Raw genomic sequence first — 23,697 nt, forward strand, 5'->3', positions numbered from 1 at the left:
TTTAAATACTAACACAGGGGGAGGGACCGGTGAAATGAGTATTTTTGACGAACAGATTATTCATTTTCTCCTGATGCTAGTCTGGCTTATTTGTTTTGCATGGCAAAGACACACACAAATGTATTTCAATTTTGAACCCAATAAGAGGTAGTCCCATAACAGTGTGGACAACCGTAATGATTATGTTTTTAATAATACCGAGTCATTTACTTTTAACTTGTTTGTCATCTATGGAAGGGAATATCCGCCATAATTATACATTTCTTAATTTGTAATATCCAATTTCTTAATTTGAAACATGCAATTTCTTAATTTGTAAAATGTTATTTCTTAATTTCTAACATGTATTTTTTCCATCCGTTACATGCATTTCTACACTTCTTGATTTGTGAAAAGTAACTTCTTAATGTGTAAATACAATTTCTTAATTTGTTAACGTATTTTCTTCGTTCGTTACATGCAATTCTACATTTCTTAGTTTGTGAAATGTAATTTCTTAGTTTGAGTCACGTTTTGGAAAATTTGTCATTGTTATTGTTACCGCTGCCAGCCAATGAGAAGTTCCGTTTCTCAAGAAAAACTACAAGTTACAAATCAACAAGTTACAAATCAAGAAGTTTTACAAATCAAGAATGAAATAGTTCCAAAATATTTCGCACGAGGTCGCTGTGGATCCATGTCAACTCGTACCTTAGCCAACTCCTACTCAACCAACTCATATTTCTACCAACTCGTATGCAATATTTTATTATTTAATATATGCATTAAAGTTGTTATGTTCTTTTATATAATATACAAAATACATTAAAGTACAACTTTATTAATTGGTAATCTGATGCAATTTGTTTCCAAATCAGAAATATCTAAAGTTAATCATTCGTCTTAAACAATCAGCTCTATATTCCTGGCACTGCATTAGACGAATCTAGGACAGAGCGTACCAGCTCTTCGTCAACAAATCATGACACGACCCCAAAAGGGTCTAGTGATACCCCACCTAGCAAAAGACAGCGACAGGGACTGTCCCCTCATCCGACGAAAGCAAATGCTTCACCGACTTCTGGAAGATAGGGGGGCCTACATAAAAAGAAATTGATCAGTAATGGAACTGTAAATAGTGAATATAAATTGAACAATGATAGCTTAACTTTTTGTTTCTTAAATGGTTGTGGGCTGACAAAAAGACTGCTGTGTCCGTATTACATTGACATTTTGCTTGGACATGGTATCTAATTGTTGAAACGATGTTAACTGACGTAGATAATTTAAACCTACAATAAAATTGAGAATGGAAATGGGGAATGTGTCAAAGAGACAACAACCCGACCACAGAACAGACAACAGCAGAAGGCCTCCAACAGGTCTTCAATGCAGCGAGAAATTTCCGCACCCGGAGGCGTCCTTCAGCTGGCCCCTAAACAAATATATATACTAGTTCAGTGATAATGAACGCCATACTAAACTCCAAATTGTACACAAGAAACTAAAATTAAAAATAATACAAGACTAACAAAGGCTAGAGGCTCCTGACTTGGGACAGGCGCAAAAATGCGGCGGGGTTAAACATGTTTATGAGATCTCAACCCTCCCCCTATACCTCTAGCCAATGTAGAAAAGTAAACGCATAACAATACGCACATTAAAATTCAGTTCAAGAGAAGTCCGAGTCTGATGTCAGAAGATGTAACCAAAGAAAATAAACAAAATGACAATAATACATAAATAACAACAGACTACTAGCAGTTAACTGACATGCCAGCTCCAGACTTCAATTAAACTGATTGAAAGATTATGTCTTCATCATATGAATATCAGGCACAATCCTTCCCGTTAGGGGTTTAGTATCATACCATCATAACATATATGAGAAGAACATAACCCGAAGACGATTATATTTATATTTTTGGATTATGTTTAATTCCTGTGGTATCGCTTCAAAAAGATTCGAAATGCCTTCATATATAAACTAACTAGAAAAATATTCTTGAACACATGTTCAACGCAAAAATCAGTAAAAAAATAGTAAAAAAAGCTTCATAGAATAGGAGAGAAGTATATGTTTTACTGATTTTTGCGTTGAACATGTGTACAACAAGATTTTTCTAGTTAGTTAATATAATTATAAAGGCCTTTTTAAAGCGATAAATCCAGCACAAGAATTAAATATAGTCCAAACGTTTTTACATTTACAGTTATTTAGATACACAAATGTAAGATCATACATTTCGCCTCCTTTCCCACAGCTTGGCTTTTACAAAGTTAATATTAAGTAAAACTCGGAATTTGGTGCAGCATTTATTCCGAAACCTGTGTTTTCATAAACCTTTCTATATGTTTACTTTTCATTTAAACAAACCCATTCTATTTTTGTAGGTCTTAGCCTATTATTCATTAATCACGCGCGGATCCAACCATTTTAAAAAGGAGTTTCAACACATGCAAGTCATATGAAACAGGGGTTCCAACCCTATGTACCCATACAAAAGCATTAGTTATAAAAAAAATAGGGGGGGGTTACAACCCCCGGACCCCCCGCCCCCGACCCTGGCCACTGACTACAATGATCACTGATTAGAACATTGTATGATTATAATTATTCAACATGTATATGAAATAAAGTATAGTTCAAACAATTTCATAAAATCAATTACTTCTAAAGACGCATGACTAACTTTAGATATTTCTGATTTAAAAACAAATTGAATCAGATTACCAATCAATAAAGTTGTACTTTAATGTATTTTGTATATTACATAAAAGAACATGAAAACATTAATGCGTATGAATAATTAGATATTGGGATACGAGTTGGCAGAAGTACGAGTTGGTATATATTGGTACGAGTTGGTTGAGTACAAGTTGGCTAAGGTACGAGTTGACATGAATCCACAGCGACCTCGTGCGGAATATTGGGGAACTATTTCATTCTTGATTTGTAAAACTTCTTGATTTGTAAAACTTCCTGATTTGTAACTTATTGATTTGTAACTAATAGTTTTTTTTTTGAGAAACGGAACTTCTCATTGGCTGGCAGCGGTAACAATTAGTACATGTACTATACAATATGTAGGACAAACAGGACAGGAATTTTGTAAACGAACACAGGAACATCTATACCGCTTCCGAAAACCTAAGAAATTCAAAAGTATAACTTACCAACATTTAGGTACTAAACAAAACCACGATATTAAATTTATAAGATTCCAACCACTCGAAACGATCCAGAAACAATTTGAAGATCGAACTGTCGTGGATCAAACGACTGCAGACAACATATCCGCTGGGTCTAAATGACAATATACTTGGTCAAGAGAACATATCTAAAACTTCTTCTATTGATATCATGAATATTTTTGAAAAAAAAGACAACGTAATAATAGGTCTTATGGCAAACGTATTAATCGAAATCAACGAATTTAACATCGTATAAATTATACACTTGATGATCTATCTATATTTAAAAACAATGGTAGGCATCAACTATTATGTAAACTGGGTCAAATACCAATTAGTAAATTACATGATATTTTCAAAGAGTGTGACACAATTTCGTTCTTCAGCCCACTCTTTGAATATTCGCGTATAATTACAGTTTTTTGCCACCGTAGGCTGTTCCCGCGTATCGATAAACCTGAGGATCATAAACGGCACTTTCTGAAAATAAAATATATTAACAGAGGTATTGATTTCATCAACTTATAGAGTATATTTAATGACTCTACCATTCAAAATTGTATACCTCCCTATTTTGATAACACAGAACCACCTATTATTTCGTATACATACAAAAAACCAAGCAGAAGTTTAATCTTTAATTATACGTCAGTAACATCAGACGTCAATATAGAAAATAATACTCCTCTTACTTGAAACTGTGAATTGTCGAATTTTAGATATGATCCCTATGATCATATGTTATTACGGGGGACCTCAGTATCGTTCAAGACCGAGAGGTTAAAAACTTTTTGAAAAAGGACCAAAATATCGTCCTCCATCTAAAATAGATTTGAAACAGTGTCGTCAGGTCACAAAAGACGCTCTTTCATCGTATTGTAAAAATTGGTGTAAACGGGAAAAATCTGATAAAAAATCTCTTGATTCTTTTTTACATAAATGTATGAATGTTGTGGATATTCGATAATCACATTTTGAAAATAATTCAGAAATAAATAAAAGAGTACATAATACGCCTATTTCTAGAATAAGAAACAAACTTCAAGAACTTTCAAAGCGGTTTGTGTTTGTACCGGCCGACAAAGCAGACAACAATGTGGTGGTGGTATGCCGTAAATACCATGAAATTTTAAATTCATCTACATTCAAGTCCGTGCGCTCCACAGAGAGTCATATAGTAAACAAAGATAGTATCATAACCACTTCACAGCTTAAGGCCTCCTCTGAACATTTGAAGGTCCCTACTATGTATTGGTTACCTAAACTACACAAAAAACCAGTAAAATATCGTTTCATCTCGGCCTCTAGTAAGTGTTCTACAACTAATCTTTTAGTGCTTTTAACTAGTTCCTTAACTACTATCAAAGAACTTATTATCAACTTTTGCAATAATATATATGAAAATTACTATTTTTTTAGTGTAAAAAATTCTTTGGATGTTTTAGATAGATTACGTGCTTTTGATGGTTCTTTTGATTCTGTTGACAGTTTTGACTTTTCAACTCTTTACACTACACTTTCACACAATCTTATCAAACACAAGTTTTCCTGTTTAATTAATTGGTCGTTTGGTAAATCTGAATAAAATATAGTTGCTGCAACTCATTTAAAGCCTTCTTCTCTAATGAGAAAGGTAAATATGCTAGATATACTTACTGGAGGTGTGATGATATGATTGAAGCTGTTAATTTTCTCCTGATAATATTTATGTACGTTTCGGCAACAAAGTTTATAGACAGGTTGTAGGTGTTCCTATGGACACCAATGGCGCCCCTCTAATAGCAGACCTGTTCTTGTACTGTTATGAATCACAGTTTATGACCAAACTCAGTAAAGACCGTCTTAATTGCATTTAATTGATAAATGCAACAACACTTACCGTTATCTTGATGATATTTTTTCGTTAAATAATCAAGAATTTTCTACATATACTGACGAAATTTACCCAAAAAGAACTTACTTTAAATAAATCAAATATAAACGGTAATAACTGTCCTTTCCTAGATTTTGATATTTCAGTTTTACACGGGAAACTCTGTACTAAAATTTACGACAAAAGGAATTATTTTTCGTTCTCTATTGTTAATTTTCCTTTTTTGGATGGTGATGTTCCTTTGGCACCATTTTACGGTGTTTATATATCACAACTCGTTCGCTATGCCCGTGTCTGTTGTGACATTTTGGATTTTAATGAAGGTAATCTATGTATAATTACTGGTAAATTATTAAGTCAGGGATTTGTTAACCACAAATTACTTAAAACCTTTACTAAATTCTTCCATAGATATAAAGATTTGGTTTTGTAGTTTGGTTGTACCGGTAGAAAACTTATTTCAAACGGGATAGCACATCCTCATTTTTACGGAGATGTTGTTTCCGAGTCCGGAAATTTAGAAACGATCCGGGTAACTTATCGATCCTTTAAATAAACTTATTCTAAAAGGTTACTAATTCAACACTGTAGTTTAATTTAGATCTTTGAATATTGTTTTCATTGGTATTAATATTGATTTTGTTATCAGTAAATTAAAATCAAACTAAATATTATTTTTATTACATAATTTATGCACATCCATGGCTCTATAATCTGTCGATACCTGTATCTTGGCATTGCACAAGGTCATGTTTTTTCTCTGACTGTTTATGACGTCTTAATACTAAATCCATTGGATGTTAGATGTGTACTGATTGATAATTTAATCTTAGATGCATGATTTATTTTATTAGTTGTTTTTGGCTTGGAACTAGCTGTCAGTAACTGTGAGTACTCTCAGATCTGTACTTAGTGTCTTTTTGTTGTTGGGGTGTACAAGTACACGTCCACGTCTACTCTGTGTTTTTTGTTAGATGTATATTTCTATTTGTATCCATCTGATGAGTTAAGCCTTTTTCAACTGATTTTTATAGTTTGTTCTTATGTTGTACTGTTACACCACTGTCCCAGGTTAGGGGAGGGTTGGGCGCCCGCTAACATGTTTAACCCCGCCACATTCTGTATGTGCCTGTCCCAAGTCAGGAGCCTGTAATTCAGTGGTTGTCGAATCGTTTGTTGCTGTGTTACATATTTGTTTTTCGTTCATTATTTGGACAAAAATTAGGCCGTTAGTTTTCTCGTTTGAATTCTTTTACATTTGTCATTTAGGGGCCTTTTATAGCTGACTATGCGGTATAGGCTCATTGTTGAAGGCCGTACGGTGACCTATAGTTGTTAATTTCTGTGTCATACCACATCTTCTTTTTTATATTTGGCTGTAGGGTATTCAACATGAACATGATGAACAAAATATCAAAATCCGTTTTTTTTTTTCTCTGAAACAAGATTTTGACACATTAATATGTCTCTCACTGATGTTTGCAGAAGTGTATTTTTTAGTTGACAGCTGTATTGTACATATTTGGTATTATACACAGACTATATTTACTTTTATTAATAATCTCACTTGTGTTCCAAAATGATTAAACCGGTTTCGATTTTCTCCGTTTGTACACACGTTTTAACATATTTGTACATACATTGAAGTACGAAAATGAGGTCCATCGCTTAATAACCTTTTAGTTAGCTTTTTAAATTTATTATCATAGCATCCACTATAAGTATAATACCTCATTTAAAAAAAAACCGAAAAAATGCATTTGACCATATAAAAACAGAATACAGAAACAAGAAATTATCAATTAATTTTTTATTGTTTAAAAAACAATTAGTATTTGTCAATAAAACAAACTAATTTTGTTCACTTCCCTTGTGAATCAGATTCATTATTTTGTCAACAAATTTAGAATCAAACAATTTTTTTTGTGAATAAAAAACACGTCCCCCGAAAATATGAGTGGTCGGTGCCTTGTGTATTTACAAAGTTTGCTTGACTTGGAAATTTGTTGTCTCAATGAATGCGTAATTGTTTTGATGTTAAATGTCACCTACTTAATTGCGACATTACAACGTTGAGTGGTGTACATTAGAAAAAAAGTCGAATGGAACACAAGGAAACTTATATGGTATAGGAACAGATCTTCCATCCTTGTCCTTTACTTGACAGATCCTTAAGTGTCATATAAGCGAAATTACATGTATCATGGGTATACAATATGCCCTTTTGGCCACTGAAATTATCCTTTCAATATGAAGTCATTTTTTATTACCGTTTTGCGCATATGTGTTTAAATTATACGGCTTATTAATTATTTTTGTTTTACACTGAATAACCAATTGAGCGTTAATTAATTAAAAATAATGTTTCAAAATATACCAGGAAAATCTTTAGTTACTTTCTCCTATATACTTAACATTTCAAAATATTTTAATGTAAAAATAAGTAGATGTAGTATTATTGTCAATGAGACAACTCTCCACCATAGACCAAATGACGTAGAAGTTAAAAATAAAACAACTATAGGTCAACGCACGGCTTTTTAAGTTTACTTCAGTTGCAATTAGAAATGAAAACGACTAAAAAAAAACGTGGGAACAAGAGTGATTTATACGTTGTAATATCTACTGAGACACAATACTATTAATATCCAAGCTTACCTTAGCTGAAATCTCCCATTTAACGTGAAAAGGGATAAAGATTCCTTTTTTCAAATGTTTCACCAAATCGGAACAAATTTTCCAATATATGATAAATAAATATATTCCAAAAAAGACGGTATTAAGGTGGTACCAAACACCTTGACTTAAATTGATTTGGCTCGTTTAATTTGAATAAAATTTTGTCAAAATATTTACTTTGACCCTTTGACAAAAATATAAAAATTTCAAAAAACTTGAACCACACACTTTATCGGAAAAATTTCATTGGTTATATGGAATAGGATCCCAGTTACGGCAACCAGTCCGGTACCCACGAATGTAGTTCTTAAAAAAAATATATAACTTTTATTAAAAATGGTGTAGTTTTATTATTACACAAGTTCTGTAACTGAATGTAGTTTTCATTGAATGGGTAGGCTTTCTAGCTTGAATTTCTGTAAAAAATTTGATTGATTTAAATGTAATCTGGCGTCGGTACATAGAGTAAATTGCCTAAATTCTAGCCTTTATTCTTCCCCGGAAGTAGACCGACCTACCCTGTTGTCAATCAAAACAAAATTGTGCAACGGAATGCCGGTCATGAGGCACTGAGATTGCACTTAGAAACTTCGAAACAAATGCCTAACGTGAAACAGAAGTCCCAAGGTGGCTATCAAAATTATTTATTGGACAGCACCCCATTTATTTACTATGATTTTCAATGCGTTTCAATGGGGGAAATAACTGGGTCCCCGTTCCTGTCAGAGGGCATATTTTGAACACTTCAATCTGCAATTGTAAGCTTATTTGTGGAGTTACATAGATGAAATTTGGCTAGAAACTTCAAAATTCAATAAGGAAAACAATGGTGTAATTATTTTTAAAATTTGAATTAAACTTTTTAAATTAAATTGAAATTTAAATTTATGAAATTTTTTAAAAGTTTGTTTTTCAATTTAAAGTTTCAAAAGGGGTTACAGTAAGGTCATTTTGATGGTATTATGTATTCATACACTTGTAAGTTAAAATGGAGGGATCTTTCGAAAAATATCAGCAAAGAATATTAGAAAAGAGCCACCTGGCAAGAAATAACAAATGTCTTATATGGGATCAGGGGACAACAAAAGATGGAAAATATGGGCTTATTTCTTTCCGGTATCCTATTTCTGGGACCTGGAAAAAGAAAAAAGCCCATAGATTCAGTTTTATGGTTTTTAATTAGTTTTTGTTAAGTTTTGAATATTAAATAAAACACTTTATGCCATTTTATGTGTCATAAAAGTTTGTGTGGGAATGCGGCTCACATTACTGAAGAGCCGCATCACATAAATAACGACAGAATATTTTGTAAAACTTAGAAAATTTTGCCAGGGGCTCTCCAATTTTAAAGATTGGGGCCTGGATTTTTTTGGAAGATTTATAAGGGGTAGGGCTATAGCTTATATAAACAATTTTAACTGAATGTACAACAATTTTAGACTCCTTTTTAAAGATTTTGGTGGTCCTTAAAAGGACCGTTAATTTTGTCTGTATCTTTTTCAGCAGTAGATGAATGCAGCTATATCTTCCTTGATTTTGGAACTTTTGAAGAACAGCTTCTGGTAGGTATATTCTTCTTAGCAGGTATTACTCTACCATATGAATGATCGTCCATTATGCTTTTACAAATGCAGCATCTAGTTTTGGATCAGGTTGCCCTTTTTTATATCTATCTGTATATTTACTTCGATCCTTTTCTTCCACATGAACCTTAGTCTTCTATCCGCTGCGTTGTAAATTTTTCTTTTTCCTTTCTGGAGTATTTTGGTTTACTTTGTTCCGTTCACACTCCCTTTACATGTGGTCGAAGTGTTTTAATGAACCTTTTGAGATTTTAAAACCAATACATTCTGCTTTTTGTCACAAGGAATAAGCTGTACCATTATTCAAAGTGTGAATTATTGATGATGCCCTCCCTCCCTTCAAATTTCTAGAAAAGTTCATATTCTTTGGTAAGGAAACACTTAGTGCTCTGTTAACAGATTCACCTTTTTGAGTGTTATGATTAAATTTCATTTTCATTAATGCTTCTTCGCTAAGTTTCATTTTTAAAAGTTCCTGCATTATTAACTTGTCCTTGTTATCCATATTCAGGTTGGTTAACTTGTTTGGACCCAAGTACATGGATCTCCTATGAACCACCAACAGTTTGAGTGTCCACCACCACACACGTATGAACTAGTGGGACATTTAGAGCAGTCACAAGTATAACAACGCACAGTAGCATTAAGCATTCAGGCAGATCCAGGATTTCCCTTGACATTTGTTAAACTGTAGGAGGTGCCGTCTTGACTGGTTTTAGCTACAAGTGAGAACTTCTCTGCATCTAGCCTTTTCCATTGTATATTAAATGAACTTAGCTGACTGTTTGAAGACTAAGTCTCATGATTTATACCCTTGTTATGGGGTATGCTTCTTTGCATATGTAATTCTTATAAGATTTTTTTTTTAATTAAAAAAATAATTATAATTAATTTTTTTTCAGCAGAATTTTTTTTTTAACTAGATTTCCATATCAAGAATGAATTGATCTACCATGTGCAATTTACAGAATGTAAATATCTTTTAAAATAAAAAAGTTTTGCTGATTTTAAGCATATTTTCTTCATGAATTTATGATTTTATCCGATCAATTTTCTGGTATTTGAGATGTCATAGATAAGGATCAATAACTCTGTAACTGTTGGATCAAATCTATTGAAACTTTGCACAATAACTACTGAGATGTATATCTTTATTTTAAAAGTGCAGTTTTAAGTCTGGAAAAAAAATTAAAGTCTGACAGGAATAGGATCCCAGTTACGGCAACCAGTCCGGTACCCACGAATGTAGTTCTTAAAAAAAATATATAACTTTTATTAAAAATGGTGTAGTTTTATTATTACACAAGTTCTGTAACTGAATGTAGTTTTCATTGAATGGGTAGGCTTTCTAGCTTGAATTTCTGTAAAAATTTTGATTGATTTAAATGTAATCTGGCGTCGGTACATAGAGTAAATTGCCTAAATTCTAGCCTTTATTCTTCCCCGGAAGTAGACCGACCTACCCTGTTGTCAATCAAAACAAAATTGTGCAACGGAATGCCGGTCATGAGGCACTGAGATTGCACTTAGAAACTTCGAAACAAATGCCTAACGTGAAACAGAAGTCCCAAGGTGGCTATCAAAATTATTTATTGGACAGCACCCCATTTATTTACTATGATTTTCAATGCGTTTCAATGGGGGAAATAACTGGGTCCCCGTTCCATATAGCAGTTTGACAAACACTAATTTTTATCATTGAGAAGCTTAATATTTCCTTATCAATAGAAAATGATTAAAACGTTCAGCTGATTTTTACAGAGTTATCTCCCTGTAGTGTTATGTACCACCTTAAGAAAAATTAAATGTTGATCTTATAGAAAAAAAAAACATTTAAAATTTTATTTCCAAACAAACAATTATCTTATGAAAGATGACAGTTTCTAAGTTGTATTCAGAAATGAATGCTCCTTTTTGTAATTGTATTGGGGTGTAAAACTGTTGACCGGAGCACATTTTGTATGAAGAGCGGAATCGCTTTGCGCTTACTTCTAAGAAATGTGTGCAATAAATGTGACCTTAGATTGATATGACTATTATTTAAGGTTCCTTTTGGTCATATATATATATATATATATATATATATATATATATATATATATATATATATATATATATAAATAAGTCTAAATTGAAAACAACGTTCAAACCTATGATTGCGTTGGATAAAAACCGCAATTTTTATACGTGTGCATGCAAAACAAATTTCTTGTTAGAGGGGTCTAAATACAGCACAAACAACATTTTCCAAAAGACCAAAATAGTGAAAAAGTATATTTTAACAAAACGCATTTGACTAACAGGTCGAACAACAAATGTTCTTAAACCCTGCTGACTGCCATTGACGATTGCCAAATAAACGGATCACCGATGTAATAAATGGATCTTAATCTTAAATTTAATACTAAACAGAAAACAATAAACTTGCGGAAAAGATGATATAACGCAAACAAAAGGTGCAAAGGTTTTTGTACACCATATCCGGATTTCGACAATTAATGTCTCTTCAGTGATGTTAGGAATCGAAACGGTATTTGGAAGGCCATTAAATTTACCTCAATTTGGGATAGACTCTTGAATTTTGAAGAGTCGAAATAGGATGAACGGATCATATAAACCCGAAGGCAAATATAATACAAGCCCAAACGAAAAAATATAAATAAGTCTAAATTGAAAACAACGTTCAAACCTATGATTGCGTTGGATAAAAACCGCAATTTTTATACGTGTGCATGCAAAACAAATTTCTTGTTAGAGGGGTCTAAATACAGCACAAACAACATTTTCCAAAAGACCAAAATAGTGAAAAAGTATATTTTAACAAAACGCATTTGACTAACAGGTCGAACAACAAATGTTCTTAAACCCTGCTGACTGCCATTGACGATTGCCAAATAAACGGATCACCGATGTAATAAATGGATCTTAATCTTAAATTTAATACTAAACAGAAAACAATAAACTTGCGGAAAAGATGATATACCGCAAACAAAAGGTGCAAAGGTTTTTGTACACCATATCCGGATTTCGACAATTAATGTCTCTTCAGTGATGTTACTAGGAATCGAAACGGTATTTGGAAGGCCATAAAATTTACCTCAATTTGGGATAGACTCTTGAATTTTGAAGAGTCGAAATAGGATGAACGGATCATATAATCCCGAAGGCAAATATAATACAAGCCCAAACGAAAAAATATAAATAAGTCTAAATTGAAAACAACGTTCAAACCTATGATTGCGTTGGATAAAAACCGCAATTTTTATACGTGTGCATGCAAAACAAATTTCTTGTTAGAGGGGTCTAAATACAGCACAAACAACATTTTCCAAAAGACCAAAATAGTGAAAAAGTTTATTTTAACAAAACGCATTTGACTAACAGGTCGAACAACAAATGTTCTTAAACCCTGCTGACTGCCATTGACGATTGCCAAATAAACGGATCACCGATGTAATAAATGGATCTTAATCTTAAATTTAATACTAAACAGAAAACAATAAACTTGCGGAAAAGATGATATACCGCAAACAAAAGGTGCAAAGGTTTTTGTACACCATATCCGGATTTTGACAATTAATGTCTCTTCAGTGATGTTACTAGGAATCGAAACGGTATTTGGAAGGCCATTAAATTTACCTCAATTTGGGATAGACTCTTGAATTTTGAAGAGTCGAAATAGGATGAACGGATCATATAAACCCGAAGGCAAATATAATACAAGCCCAAACGAAAAAATATAAATAAGTCTAAATTGAAAACAACGTTCAAACCTATGATTGCGTTGGAAAAAAACCGCAATTTTTATACGTGTGCATGCAAAACAAATTTCTTGTTAGAGGGGTCTAAATACAGCACAAACAACATTTTCCAAAAGACCAAAATAGTGAAAAAGTATATTTTAACAAAACGCATTTGACTAGCAGGTCGAACAACAAATGTTCTTAAACCCTGCTGACTGCCATTGACGATTGCCAAATAAACGGATCACCGATGTAATAAATGGATCTTAATCTTAAATTTAATACTAAACAGAAAACAATAAACTTGCGGAAAAGATGATATACCGCAAACAAAAGGTGCAAAGGTTTTTGTACACCATATCCGGATTTCGACAATTAATGTCTCTTCAGTGATGTTAGGAATCGAAACGGTATTTGGAAGGCCATTAAATTTACCTCAATTTGGGATAGACTCTTGAATTTTGAAGAGTCGAAATAGGATGAACGGATTATATAAACCCGAAGGCAAATATAATACAAGCCCAAAAGAAAAAATATAAATAAGTCTAAATTGAAAACAACGTTCAAACCTATGATTGCGTTGGATATATATATAGCTCTTCAAGAGTTTCGGTACTATACATCTTTGCCTTTAAATTTTTGGCTTTGAGCGTTCCTTAGCACTTCGGACGCAAACAATGTATAAAGTGTTATTATTATTTTTGATAGCACTATTAGTCCTCGAGGTTAATATCATCAAACCGAGTCAGTGCTTCGGTACTGACATGATTTACTACAAACCTCTCTTGAAATGCCCGTTTATAAATTTAGAAATTATAAAGAAACTAAGGGTCCAACTCCATCAGGCAAAGTTGACCTTAGATGGCTCAAGTGTTTCGGTACTTAAACATTCTTTGCTTTCAATTGTTTGGCCTTAAGCGTTCCCGGTGAAGGGGATCATAGAAATGCGCCTATGGCGCATACAATTTGTAAAGACGTGTCATTTTCATGTTTTATAAAACATTGTGTAGCTCAGTGATGAAACTACTATCAAGACATATCTGCCTTCCATAAACTGTGTAATTAATTTTCATCGTTTACAAAAAAATTAGTATATTATCATGATTATATAAGACAAACATATATACGTGTATGATATCAATATCAATGACCAGGGAAATAGGGGTGAAAACACTTTAAGGTACCACAAATCATTCATACGAACTTTTAACGGTTCAGAAAAGTCAATTCAAAAATTAAAAAGCGCACAAATATTCTAATATAATCAGCAATTTCTCGGTTCGCACTTTGCGTATATTGATTATATAGTAGTCCTTTGTTAATTTATGTATCATTGTCATTTTTCTTACTAGTTTCTTTTGTTGTTACATATTCTGACATCGGACTCGGACTTCTTTTGAACTGAATTTTACTCTGCGTATTGCTGTGTGTTTTTTTTATTCTACATTGGCTAGAGGTATAGCGGGAGGGTTGAGATCTCACAAAACATGTTTAACCCCGCCGCATTTTTGCGCCTGTCACAAGTCAGGAGCCTTTGGCCTTTGTTAGTCTTGTATGTTTTTTTTAATTTTAGTTCATTTATATGTTTTGGAGTTTTAGTGTGACGTCCGTTTTCACTGAACTAGTACACATTTTTGTTTAGGGGCCAGCTGAAGCCCGCCTCTGCAGGATTTTCTCGCTGTGTTGAAGACCCATTGGTGGCCTTCGTCTGTTTTCTGCTCTTTGGTCGGGTTGTTGTCTCTTTGACACATTCCCCATTTCCATTCTCAATTTAACCTATTTAAAGTGAATAATATCATGAATATAGAACATTTTTTTCTTCTTCCTTAGAACAGTGATTTTGATTTTCATACCTTCAATTAAACATAAATACATGCATAGTGTTTAAATTGGGTATTCTCATTTATAATTGTTGCATGTTTTACTTATAATAATTGTTTAACAGAAATTATTTATAGATATCAGAAAAGGTTCTATTTTGTACTTCATTTCATTTCAAATTGTGTATCAGAAGAAGAGAGGCGAAGAATACCAAAAATGACATTCAAACTCGCAAACGCATAAGTCAGCTGTTATGTGGGTAATGTGAATGCGACAGTTAAAGTTCAGGAAAATAGTGTATATCTTAAGAAAGAAAAAATCTGTCAATACCAACTGATTTCCAGTGATAACGAATACATGTTAAAAAAAACCCAACTTAAGTCACGTTTATGTCAAAGGGAAATGTGTACATAGCTGTACAATTGTTTTTTAACAATGGCAAGGTGTTTCCATGACAATTGACATTAAGTTGCACCAGGATATTTTGCACGTTAAACCATAACTCTTTCATGGGTCAATAGGTGGTCTTCTGCTCCTATCCAACATACATGTACCCGCTATTATAGTTGTAGTCCAAGTTTCCCGCCCTTTAATTAGGTCAGCTTACCTTGCAGGGGTCTGTTGTTCGACTTGTCGTTAGCACTAACATTGCGTTAAATTTGCCTAATCATGTGATTAAATTTAATCATGCGATTAGTTTGTTGTTCAACTTGTAATTAACCTTAATCACTTGATTATATTGTAATTAAACTAAAACACCTATAATCGTTGCGTTAAATATTAATCACCTTATTAATTTCAACATGGCGGATGTTGTCCAATGGAAGTTAGGACCTTTGCCTAGAAAAGAAAGAGTTTTTAGGGGCCAAGACCCCCTACAAATGAATTTTTCGGATGAGTGTTGCGCCAAAGATTTAGATTTGGAAGGGAGAGCATTGAATACATTTCAGACTTGCTCAGAGATGATCTACAAAGATCAACTTCAAGGTGCACAGCACTGAGTGTTGAGGAGCAGGTGATGATTTCTCTTCGTTTTTTTGCCAGTGGCTCACATCTTCACGTAATAGGTGACACTATGGGCCATGACAAAGCTACTGTGTCGAGGGTTTTAACCAAATTTACTGATGCATTAATTGCAAAGAGGGACCAGTTTATTAAATGGCCTTGTACGCCGGATAAGTTGAATGCAACAAAAAATGGTTTCTATGAAAAAGCAGGCTTCCCCAATGTTATTGGCTGTGTCGATGGAACACATGTACGTATTCAAGCCCCCGCAGATGATGAGCCAACCTTTGTCAATCTCAAAGGCTTTCACAGTGTGAATGTGCAAGGAATTTGTGACCAAAATTGTAAGTATTTAATGGGATTGAGCTTCAAAGCTGCGTTTCGTCCATCTTCATCTTAAACTTTGTCTTGTTTCAACACATCCGGTACGTCACTTTTCTATAAAGGAGTTATTTATGGATAGTCAAGGTCGTTAAAAACCCCCCTCGTCGCTTCTTGTTTCAGTTAAAAGCGAGGTAACTCTAACTTGTTTTTTTACGAACTGCGGTCGGAGGCAGAAACTTTTTTTTCTTAGGGACTGGTCATTTTCTTTCAATTGGGGTGGGGGATGGGAGAAAACAGTGGAATTTATCTGTTTTTTTTTCATGTCCCATCTTGAGGAAGGAAAATAAATTCAAGACCCCGCTTCCAAAGACACTAAAATAAGAATAAGTTTTTACTTGTGGTAACAAGTACCTGCCAATTACTTTACCAGTTATACATAGACCGATATACATAAACTATGTTCAATGAATTCTGAAACCAACTACAGACATGATTAGTAAGCAAGTTGTGAAATATATCACCCCGTCAGAAGGAGCTAAAGGAAAATGCCAGCGTTAAAGTCTCATTGACATTTATATCCACACTGAGACTACTATAACACAAAGTAGTCTCAGATCCACACCTTCATTCATGGACAATTTCAGCACAATGTTCATATGTACCCTTAATCAAAGAACTCGGTTAATTAACTTTAGATAAAAATACATTATTCAAAGAACGTTGAAACTTATGACTTGACTCTAAACAATTGAGCTGAGCGGGCCGAGGCGAAAACAAAAATTAATGTCTTTTGTACCAAAACATTCTATCTTGTTGTATAATATAGAAAAAAAATATAGACTTTATTCAAACAAAAAAATGTTCTCAAATTCTTCTATTTACCGGTAAATTTGGATAGTGAATGGTATTGAAAATAATCTTGGTATGGACTCCCTATTCTGGGACAGTCGTGTAACAGTACAACATAAGAACGAACTATAAAAAAATCAGTTGGAAAGGGCTTAACTCATCAGATGGATACAATTAGAAATACATCTAACAAAAACACCCATGCAGTAGACGTGGACGGGTACATGTATATACCAACAACAAAAACACACTAAGTACAGATCTGAGAGTCCTCGCAGTTACTGATAGCTATATGAAAAAGAATATGTGGTATGATTGTCAATGAGACAACTCTCCACAAGAGACCAAAATGACACAGAAATTACCAACTATAGGTCACCGTACGGCCTTCAACAATGAGCAAAGCCCATACCGATTAGTCAGCTATAAAAGACCCCGAAATGACAATGTAAAACAATTCAAACGAGAAAACTAACGGCCTAATTTGTGTACAAAAAATGAACGAAATACAAATATGTAACACATAAACAAACAACAACCACTGAATTACAGGCTCCTGACGTGGGACAGGCACATACATACAGAATGTGAGGGGGTTAAACATGTTACCGGGATCCAAACCCTCACCCTAACCTGGGTCAGTGGTGTAACAATACAACATAAGAACGAACTATAAAAATCAGTTGAAAAAGGCTTAACTCATTAGATGAATAAAAATACAAATACTACAAATACAAGTGGACGTAGCCGGGTACATTTTAGAGATGTGGTACGGTTGCCGATGAGGCAAGAATATATATATCAGTGAATCGACATGACAAAATGTGAAAAAAAAGTAAACCAAAAGAATAAACAACTTTATTATTTGGGTCAAAAACCATCAAGAATGATCTATGAATTGTTGTTCATGATATACAGATAAATAATTAGTATATCATTCATATCTCAAATTTTAGGCCTCTTTACAAATGTGAGTGCTAACTGGCCTGGGTCATGTCATGACGCCCATGTTTTTTAAAACTTCTGCAGTTGGAATCCATCTGCAGGATCAGTATAACAGTATCGAACAAGGTGTTGTTTTAGGAGACAGTGGTTACCCATGTCGTCCGTTTCTGCTTACACCGTTTAGGCAACCAAGAGAGCAGAGGGAACAGAACTTTAATAGAGCTCGTATAACAACAAGATGCACAATTGAGAGAACGTTTGGAATTTGGAAACAAAGATTTCGACTTCTGAAAACCGGTGTAAGCATAACGAATAAATACTGTTCATATAAGTTATTATTTCAAGTAAGTGTAGAGGACATGAATAAATGTTCTGCAAACTATAAACATGGATGGAGATCAAACCAGCAAAATTTAGAAAGCTTCTTTTGTTGAATTTACACTTGATAAGCAAATCTAAAATTTGTCACCGCATTATTTATATGATTGTTCGTTTGTTTAATGCACATTAGCAAATATTTAATGGGTATTCAGGAATTCTAATTCTGTGTCATGTTGGTCTCTTGATGAGAATTGTCCAAATACCTTCTTATTTTTATACCTGAGTATTCATCTCAATAATTGGACCAATCTATCAGGAAAAGTTCTTGTTTTATAATTGTTTGAGGCACATTTGAATTGATAACTATTCAACGAAGTAAAATAAGCAGCATCTTTTAGATTTTCGATCAAAATACGCATTTTGGCTATTTCATAGCTAATTTATCCAATGTTGGATAAACGTCAATCAGAAACGTACGGCCATCTACAAGGTGCAATAGTATACCATACCATATAATGTTGCCAATAAAAGACTCCGATATGAAAAACTGTGTAACATTTTTTTTTAATCAGCTGCTTGATTTACAACCAAAAAAACAAAATAATAATAATAATAATAATAATAATAAATTCTTTATTTAAAGAGGGTAAACTCAGTTAGTTACAATAAACTAATCTTCCCTGAGGCCCTCGCATACAAATTACAATACAATCAAAAACAGATATTTACACATAGTTAATTTACAGTCAATTAGTTAAATGTTCAATATAAAGTATATGATTGACACTGAGCAACCAACGACAACCATTGAATTGAAACTTATCACTATTAGTACAAACTGTATATTTGGTGAATTCAACGAAATGATATAAAAAAAGAAGATGTGGTATGATTGCCAATGAGACAACTCTCCACAAGAGACCAAATGACACAGAAATTAACAAGTATAGGTCACCGTACGGCCTTTAACAATGAGCAAAGCAAATACCGCATAGTCAGCTATAAAATGCCCCGAAACGACAAATGTAAAACAATATAAACGAAAAAACTAACGGCCTAATTTATGTACAAAATAATAAACGAAAAACAAATATGTTACACAGCAACAAACGACAACCATTGAATTACAGGCTCCTGACTTGGGACAGGCACATACAGAATGTGGCGGGGTTAAACTAGTTTGTAGGCGCCAAACCCTCCTCCCAACCAGGGACAGTGGAGTAACAACATAAGAACAAACTATGCAAGTGTTTATATTGAAGAATAGTCTCAAACAGCATATTTCCAGGTGAAATCAATTATACGTCCTTAAACTGAAATTTATATAATGAAGATCTCGATTTCAAGTTTGATAGCTCGTAAAATATATATCAAATTCAAAAATAATCATTCAAGTACAACATCTGGTAATATAAAAACATAATTTACTGTTTTAAATTTCCATAAATCATTCATTTTTAAAATATCATTTCATATCAACGCCCTTTCACCGTACGGCCTTCAACAATGAGCAAAGCCCATACCGCATAGTCAGCTATAAAAGGCCCCGAAATGACAATGTAAAACAATTCAAACGAGAAAACTAACGGCATAATTTATGTATCCATTGTTAATGTTCTATTGGCCAACGATTGTATCAGTAAGAAAGTATATAAGAATAGTTTTTTGTTTGTTTCAGTGTTAAGTATACCCATAAATTCTTCTGTCATCCTGTTTTTTTAATCTTTTATGTTAAGCAAACTTTAATGTAACATGTATGATCTGTTCTTTCCTCCTCTAATAGATGTACCACCATGGAGTGGATTATAGTGTTAAGGAGGAAATTAACCAAGCTGTATCATCACATATTGAATGTGCGGATTTGGGTACCCAATTCAAGAACATTAAATCACTACCAAAAAAAATGCCAAAAACACAATTTTTGCATTTTGGGGGTCTTCTTAGGGGTTCGCATTTTAGTCATTCCTATCTCTGTAAAATCAAAGACAGCCGTTGGAAATAAGAAAACCTGAACAAATGTTTGGGTTGAAAATTATAAGGATTAGACACATTTTCAAGAGGTCAAAGGGATGTAAATACTGGGCCGATGACTTACACACTTCACATATCATTAAGTTTATGGGACAACCATGAGCGTCTTGATGAATGTTCCACAACATGTTGAATCAATGAGACTACAATTTTTAGGAAATGTTTCAAACCATTCCATTTGCATGTCTCTATTCTAAAAAATGACATGGTTTAATTACAGATTAGGATGAGACCAGTTCGAGCATGCAAATTTATTCTAGCGTGTGCGATTCTACACAATATAGCCATGATGCTGAAAGAACCAATAATAGATAATGATGATATTCCAGAGGAACAACCAAATGATACAACCATACATGGGACAACAAGATGGCCGAGGAATAAGGAACCATTATGCAACATTTTTTTTCTCATAATAAAAAAAATGAGTTGAGAATAACTTTCATACCAGATTTGTTTTAACATTTTCTTATCATGATGACCATCCTTTAGTTGTACATACATATACTGTAAATTCTGAAATTATTGCATGTATTTATTAATGGGGGCATTCATTATCATTTCTGGAAATGTTGCATACAAACAATAATACTACGAAAATTTAACATGAAAATTTTTGCGATAATAAAAACATCTGAATTTATATATTTCTATATTTACAGTATATCTTGTGTAACTTTGAAAAGATAACAGAATGAACAAAATTGTTCTTTCGACAGCGTCTAAATCTTTTAAGTAATAAATTTTTTTTATAAAGTAAATAGAACAGTAACAATTAAAAATAACATCATTAAAACAAAAAGAAATTTTCAAGAATCTTCAAAACAAGATGACATGGCAGCAAGGTAAGCTACTTGAGAACCTGTCAGTGTTGGAGGAATAGTATTATCCTCATTCAACTTTTTCAGCAGTTGAATTTGTATGGCAACCTTTTCTGTCTGTTTTTTTTCTCTTTTTCTGTCTGTTCTTTGACCAGCGGTGGCTGTTCTGTGTATAATGACATCTGCTCCTTCAAGACTTTGATTTGCATTTGAAAAACGTCATCTTGGGTTACACGTCTTCTTTTCTTAATAACATTTATACTTGGAACAGATATATTTTCGGTGGATTCACTCATTGCAGTTACAGGTCTGCTGGGTAGCCCAACTGTGGTATTGAGAGGCAAGGAGTTAACTAATATCATTGGCGAAAGAGGTATTCTTGTAGGTGCAACAGCAAATACTTCTGGTTGGACATCGATAGTATTTTCAATCTCATCATCGTCTGACTCCTCATTTGCTGAAAATATAAATGAGTTGTAAACAAAAAAGTACAAATGTTATAGGCGTAACACGTGTGGAGCAGGAGAGTTAAAAACCATGAATTTTGTTTGTGTTAGTTTTGTTTAGTCTTGTTTTCATAAAGTGTTTAGTAGATTGGTGGTATTCTTCAAATTTTAAATTATGAGTATGTAGTCTCAATTTGATGTTGCAAATCAAAATTATCATGGTTGTTTTTATTTGTAAGGGAATAGTGTGGTTGTTGTTGGTTTTTCTTTTGTAGGGGGAGGGGAACATTTTTTCCGGAATTTAATATAAAAAACTTTGTTTTTATAAAAAACATGCATTTTATATTTTTTCCTAAATTTTCAATGGATATATTTAATTGTCCCTGTAATAAGAAAAAAACCGCAATTGTTCTTGTTTTTTTTTTTTAATATAAAGAAATATTTTTTTTTTCAATCGCATTGTTGTTTTATTTCGATCTCAGATGGTTTTTCGAATGTCATCCTCCAAAGGAAATGAAGTTTATTCCTATTCACAGAATTAAACTAGTTTGGCATTGGGTACGATTTGACGAAGGTACGAGTTGTCGTAAACCCACTATAACTGACTGGTTGCCTTATGTTTGCACATTTTAGTTACCAGGCAAAGGCGCATGGTTGCGATTTTGTTTAAATACATTAAATAATTTGATGAAGATGGGAAAGTTCACGCTGAATTAATAGATGGTAAATTTTCATGAGTAAGCAAAGTAACCAGTGTGGTATACTTTCCTCGGAGTCCGTAGTTAATTTGAAAAACGTAACAAAACTGATTTAGGCAGAGACCGATCTAATTTTAGGTCAAATATTCCATCAATCATTCCGATTTTTGTTTCATTGATCCGTTGATATATGACCTATATAGATAATCAATATGTGGATAGTAAAAGGTTTAAAACCTTAAAATTTCACTAAGCAGTTTTATTTTGATGTGCATTCTTTCATGCACATTAGTCATTACGACATAGTAGCGTTGTAGTACATATCTATTTTTAGATACTATTTTTAGCAAAGTACCAAAGGGAAATTCCCAGAAAGGGAGAGCAGACGATAGTCGGAGAAAGTCGGTCTCATACATTTTAAGTTTCTTTCTTTTCAGTGGAAATGTAAAATTAAAAAAGATATTAGAGGTTGATTTGAATATAATAAAAAACATAGGAACACAAATATACCTGCAGGAAAGCATTCAACGCATGATGTTTCAATTCCTCCCTGTATTCCAGAAAAAGCTTGTTGAATCCTGTAACATGTTTACAACCCTCTCAACACTTGAAGATGGTTTTTTGGGGGCTGGACCTCCACCAGTTTTATTTATCTCTCTCCTATGCTCTGTGAAGGCCGACTTAGCTTTTGTTGTCAAGTTCCTCCTTTTGTCCCTCACCTCCTTCTGGGTTCTGTTGGCAACACCAAGAGCATTTATTTTGTTTGTAATGTTGGTCCATATTTTATTTTTTTCCTGGTTAGTTGTACTGGTACTATGCTTTTCCCTGATTGTGGCATAATTTTTTTCAACCTCTGTCTGCAGGATGTTTTCCTCCAACTGGGAAAAGTTGGTTTTTCTCAATCTAAGCAGCTTCTTTGGATTTGATGTATCCTCCATTTTGTATGCAGTTGGCAGGAAGTTTAGGTGCTTGCTCAAGTGCATTTAGAGCATATTCGCATAATGGGTGTTAATTTTAGCTTAATCAAGTGATTAAAATTTAATGCAGTGATTAGTTAATGCAATGATTAAAATAAACTCAGCAACAGATTTTAATCATTGCGTTAGCTAATCAAATGATTAGTATTTAACGATGCATTAGAGTAAATCATTTGATTAGCTTAACGACAAGTCGAACAACAGACCCCAGAACTTACATATCATACTAATTGTTAATGGTTTCTTATCCTGAATAAGCATCAGCTAATTGTCATTGAACGGTAGGCAAGCAACAATTAATCAATCAATCACAATCGACTGATAGACAATACGTTTATAAGAGTCACCACACACTTATTGTTTGCTTCTTTCTATGAATTAGCGACATGTTTGCCTGTTGGACTTAA

The 23,697-nt window shown here is 33.3% G+C and overlaps 1 protein-coding gene across 1 annotated transcript; it reads left to right on the top strand.

Moving 5' to 3' along the window:
• Positions 1-15,690: 15,690 nt before the first annotated feature.
• On the top strand, positions 15,691-20,781 carry LOC127708464 (putative nuclease HARBI1). Its single transcript, XM_052213333.1, has 3 exons — positions 15,691-16,273; positions 18,027-18,295; positions 20,569-20,781. Exons 1-3 carry the CDS (start codon positions 15,892-15,894, stop codon positions 20,779-20,781), a joined length of 864 nt encoding a protein of 287 aa, XP_052069293.1. The 5' UTR covers positions 15,691-15,891.
• The last annotated feature ends 2,916 nt before the right edge of the window (positions 20,782-23,697 follow it).

Source organism: Mytilus californianus, unplaced genomic scaffold (assembly GCF_021869535.1).
Source record: "Mytilus californianus isolate M0D057914Y unplaced genomic scaffold, xbMytCali1.0.p SCAF_7, whole genome shotgun sequence".
Lineage (NCBI taxonomy): Eukaryota > Metazoa > Mollusca > Bivalvia > Mytilida > Mytilidae > Mytilus > Mytilus californianus.

What these genes read in the sequence shown, in the direction of transcription:
- LOC127708464 (XM_052213333.1), top strand. Translation starts at nt 15,892, where the DNA reads ATGATTTCTCTTCGTTTTTTTGCCAGTGGCTCACATCTTCACGTAATA. An exon ending in TGCGTTTCGTCCATCTTCAT is followed by an intron (nt 16,274 to 18,026) that starts CTTAAACTTTGT and finishes TACAAATGTGAG; the next exon opens with TGCTAACTGGCCTGGGTCAT. An exon ending in TTCGACTTCTGAAAACCGGT is followed by an intron (nt 18,296 to 20,568) that starts GTAAGCATAACG and finishes GTTTAATTACAG; the next exon opens with ATTAGGATGAGACCAGTTCG.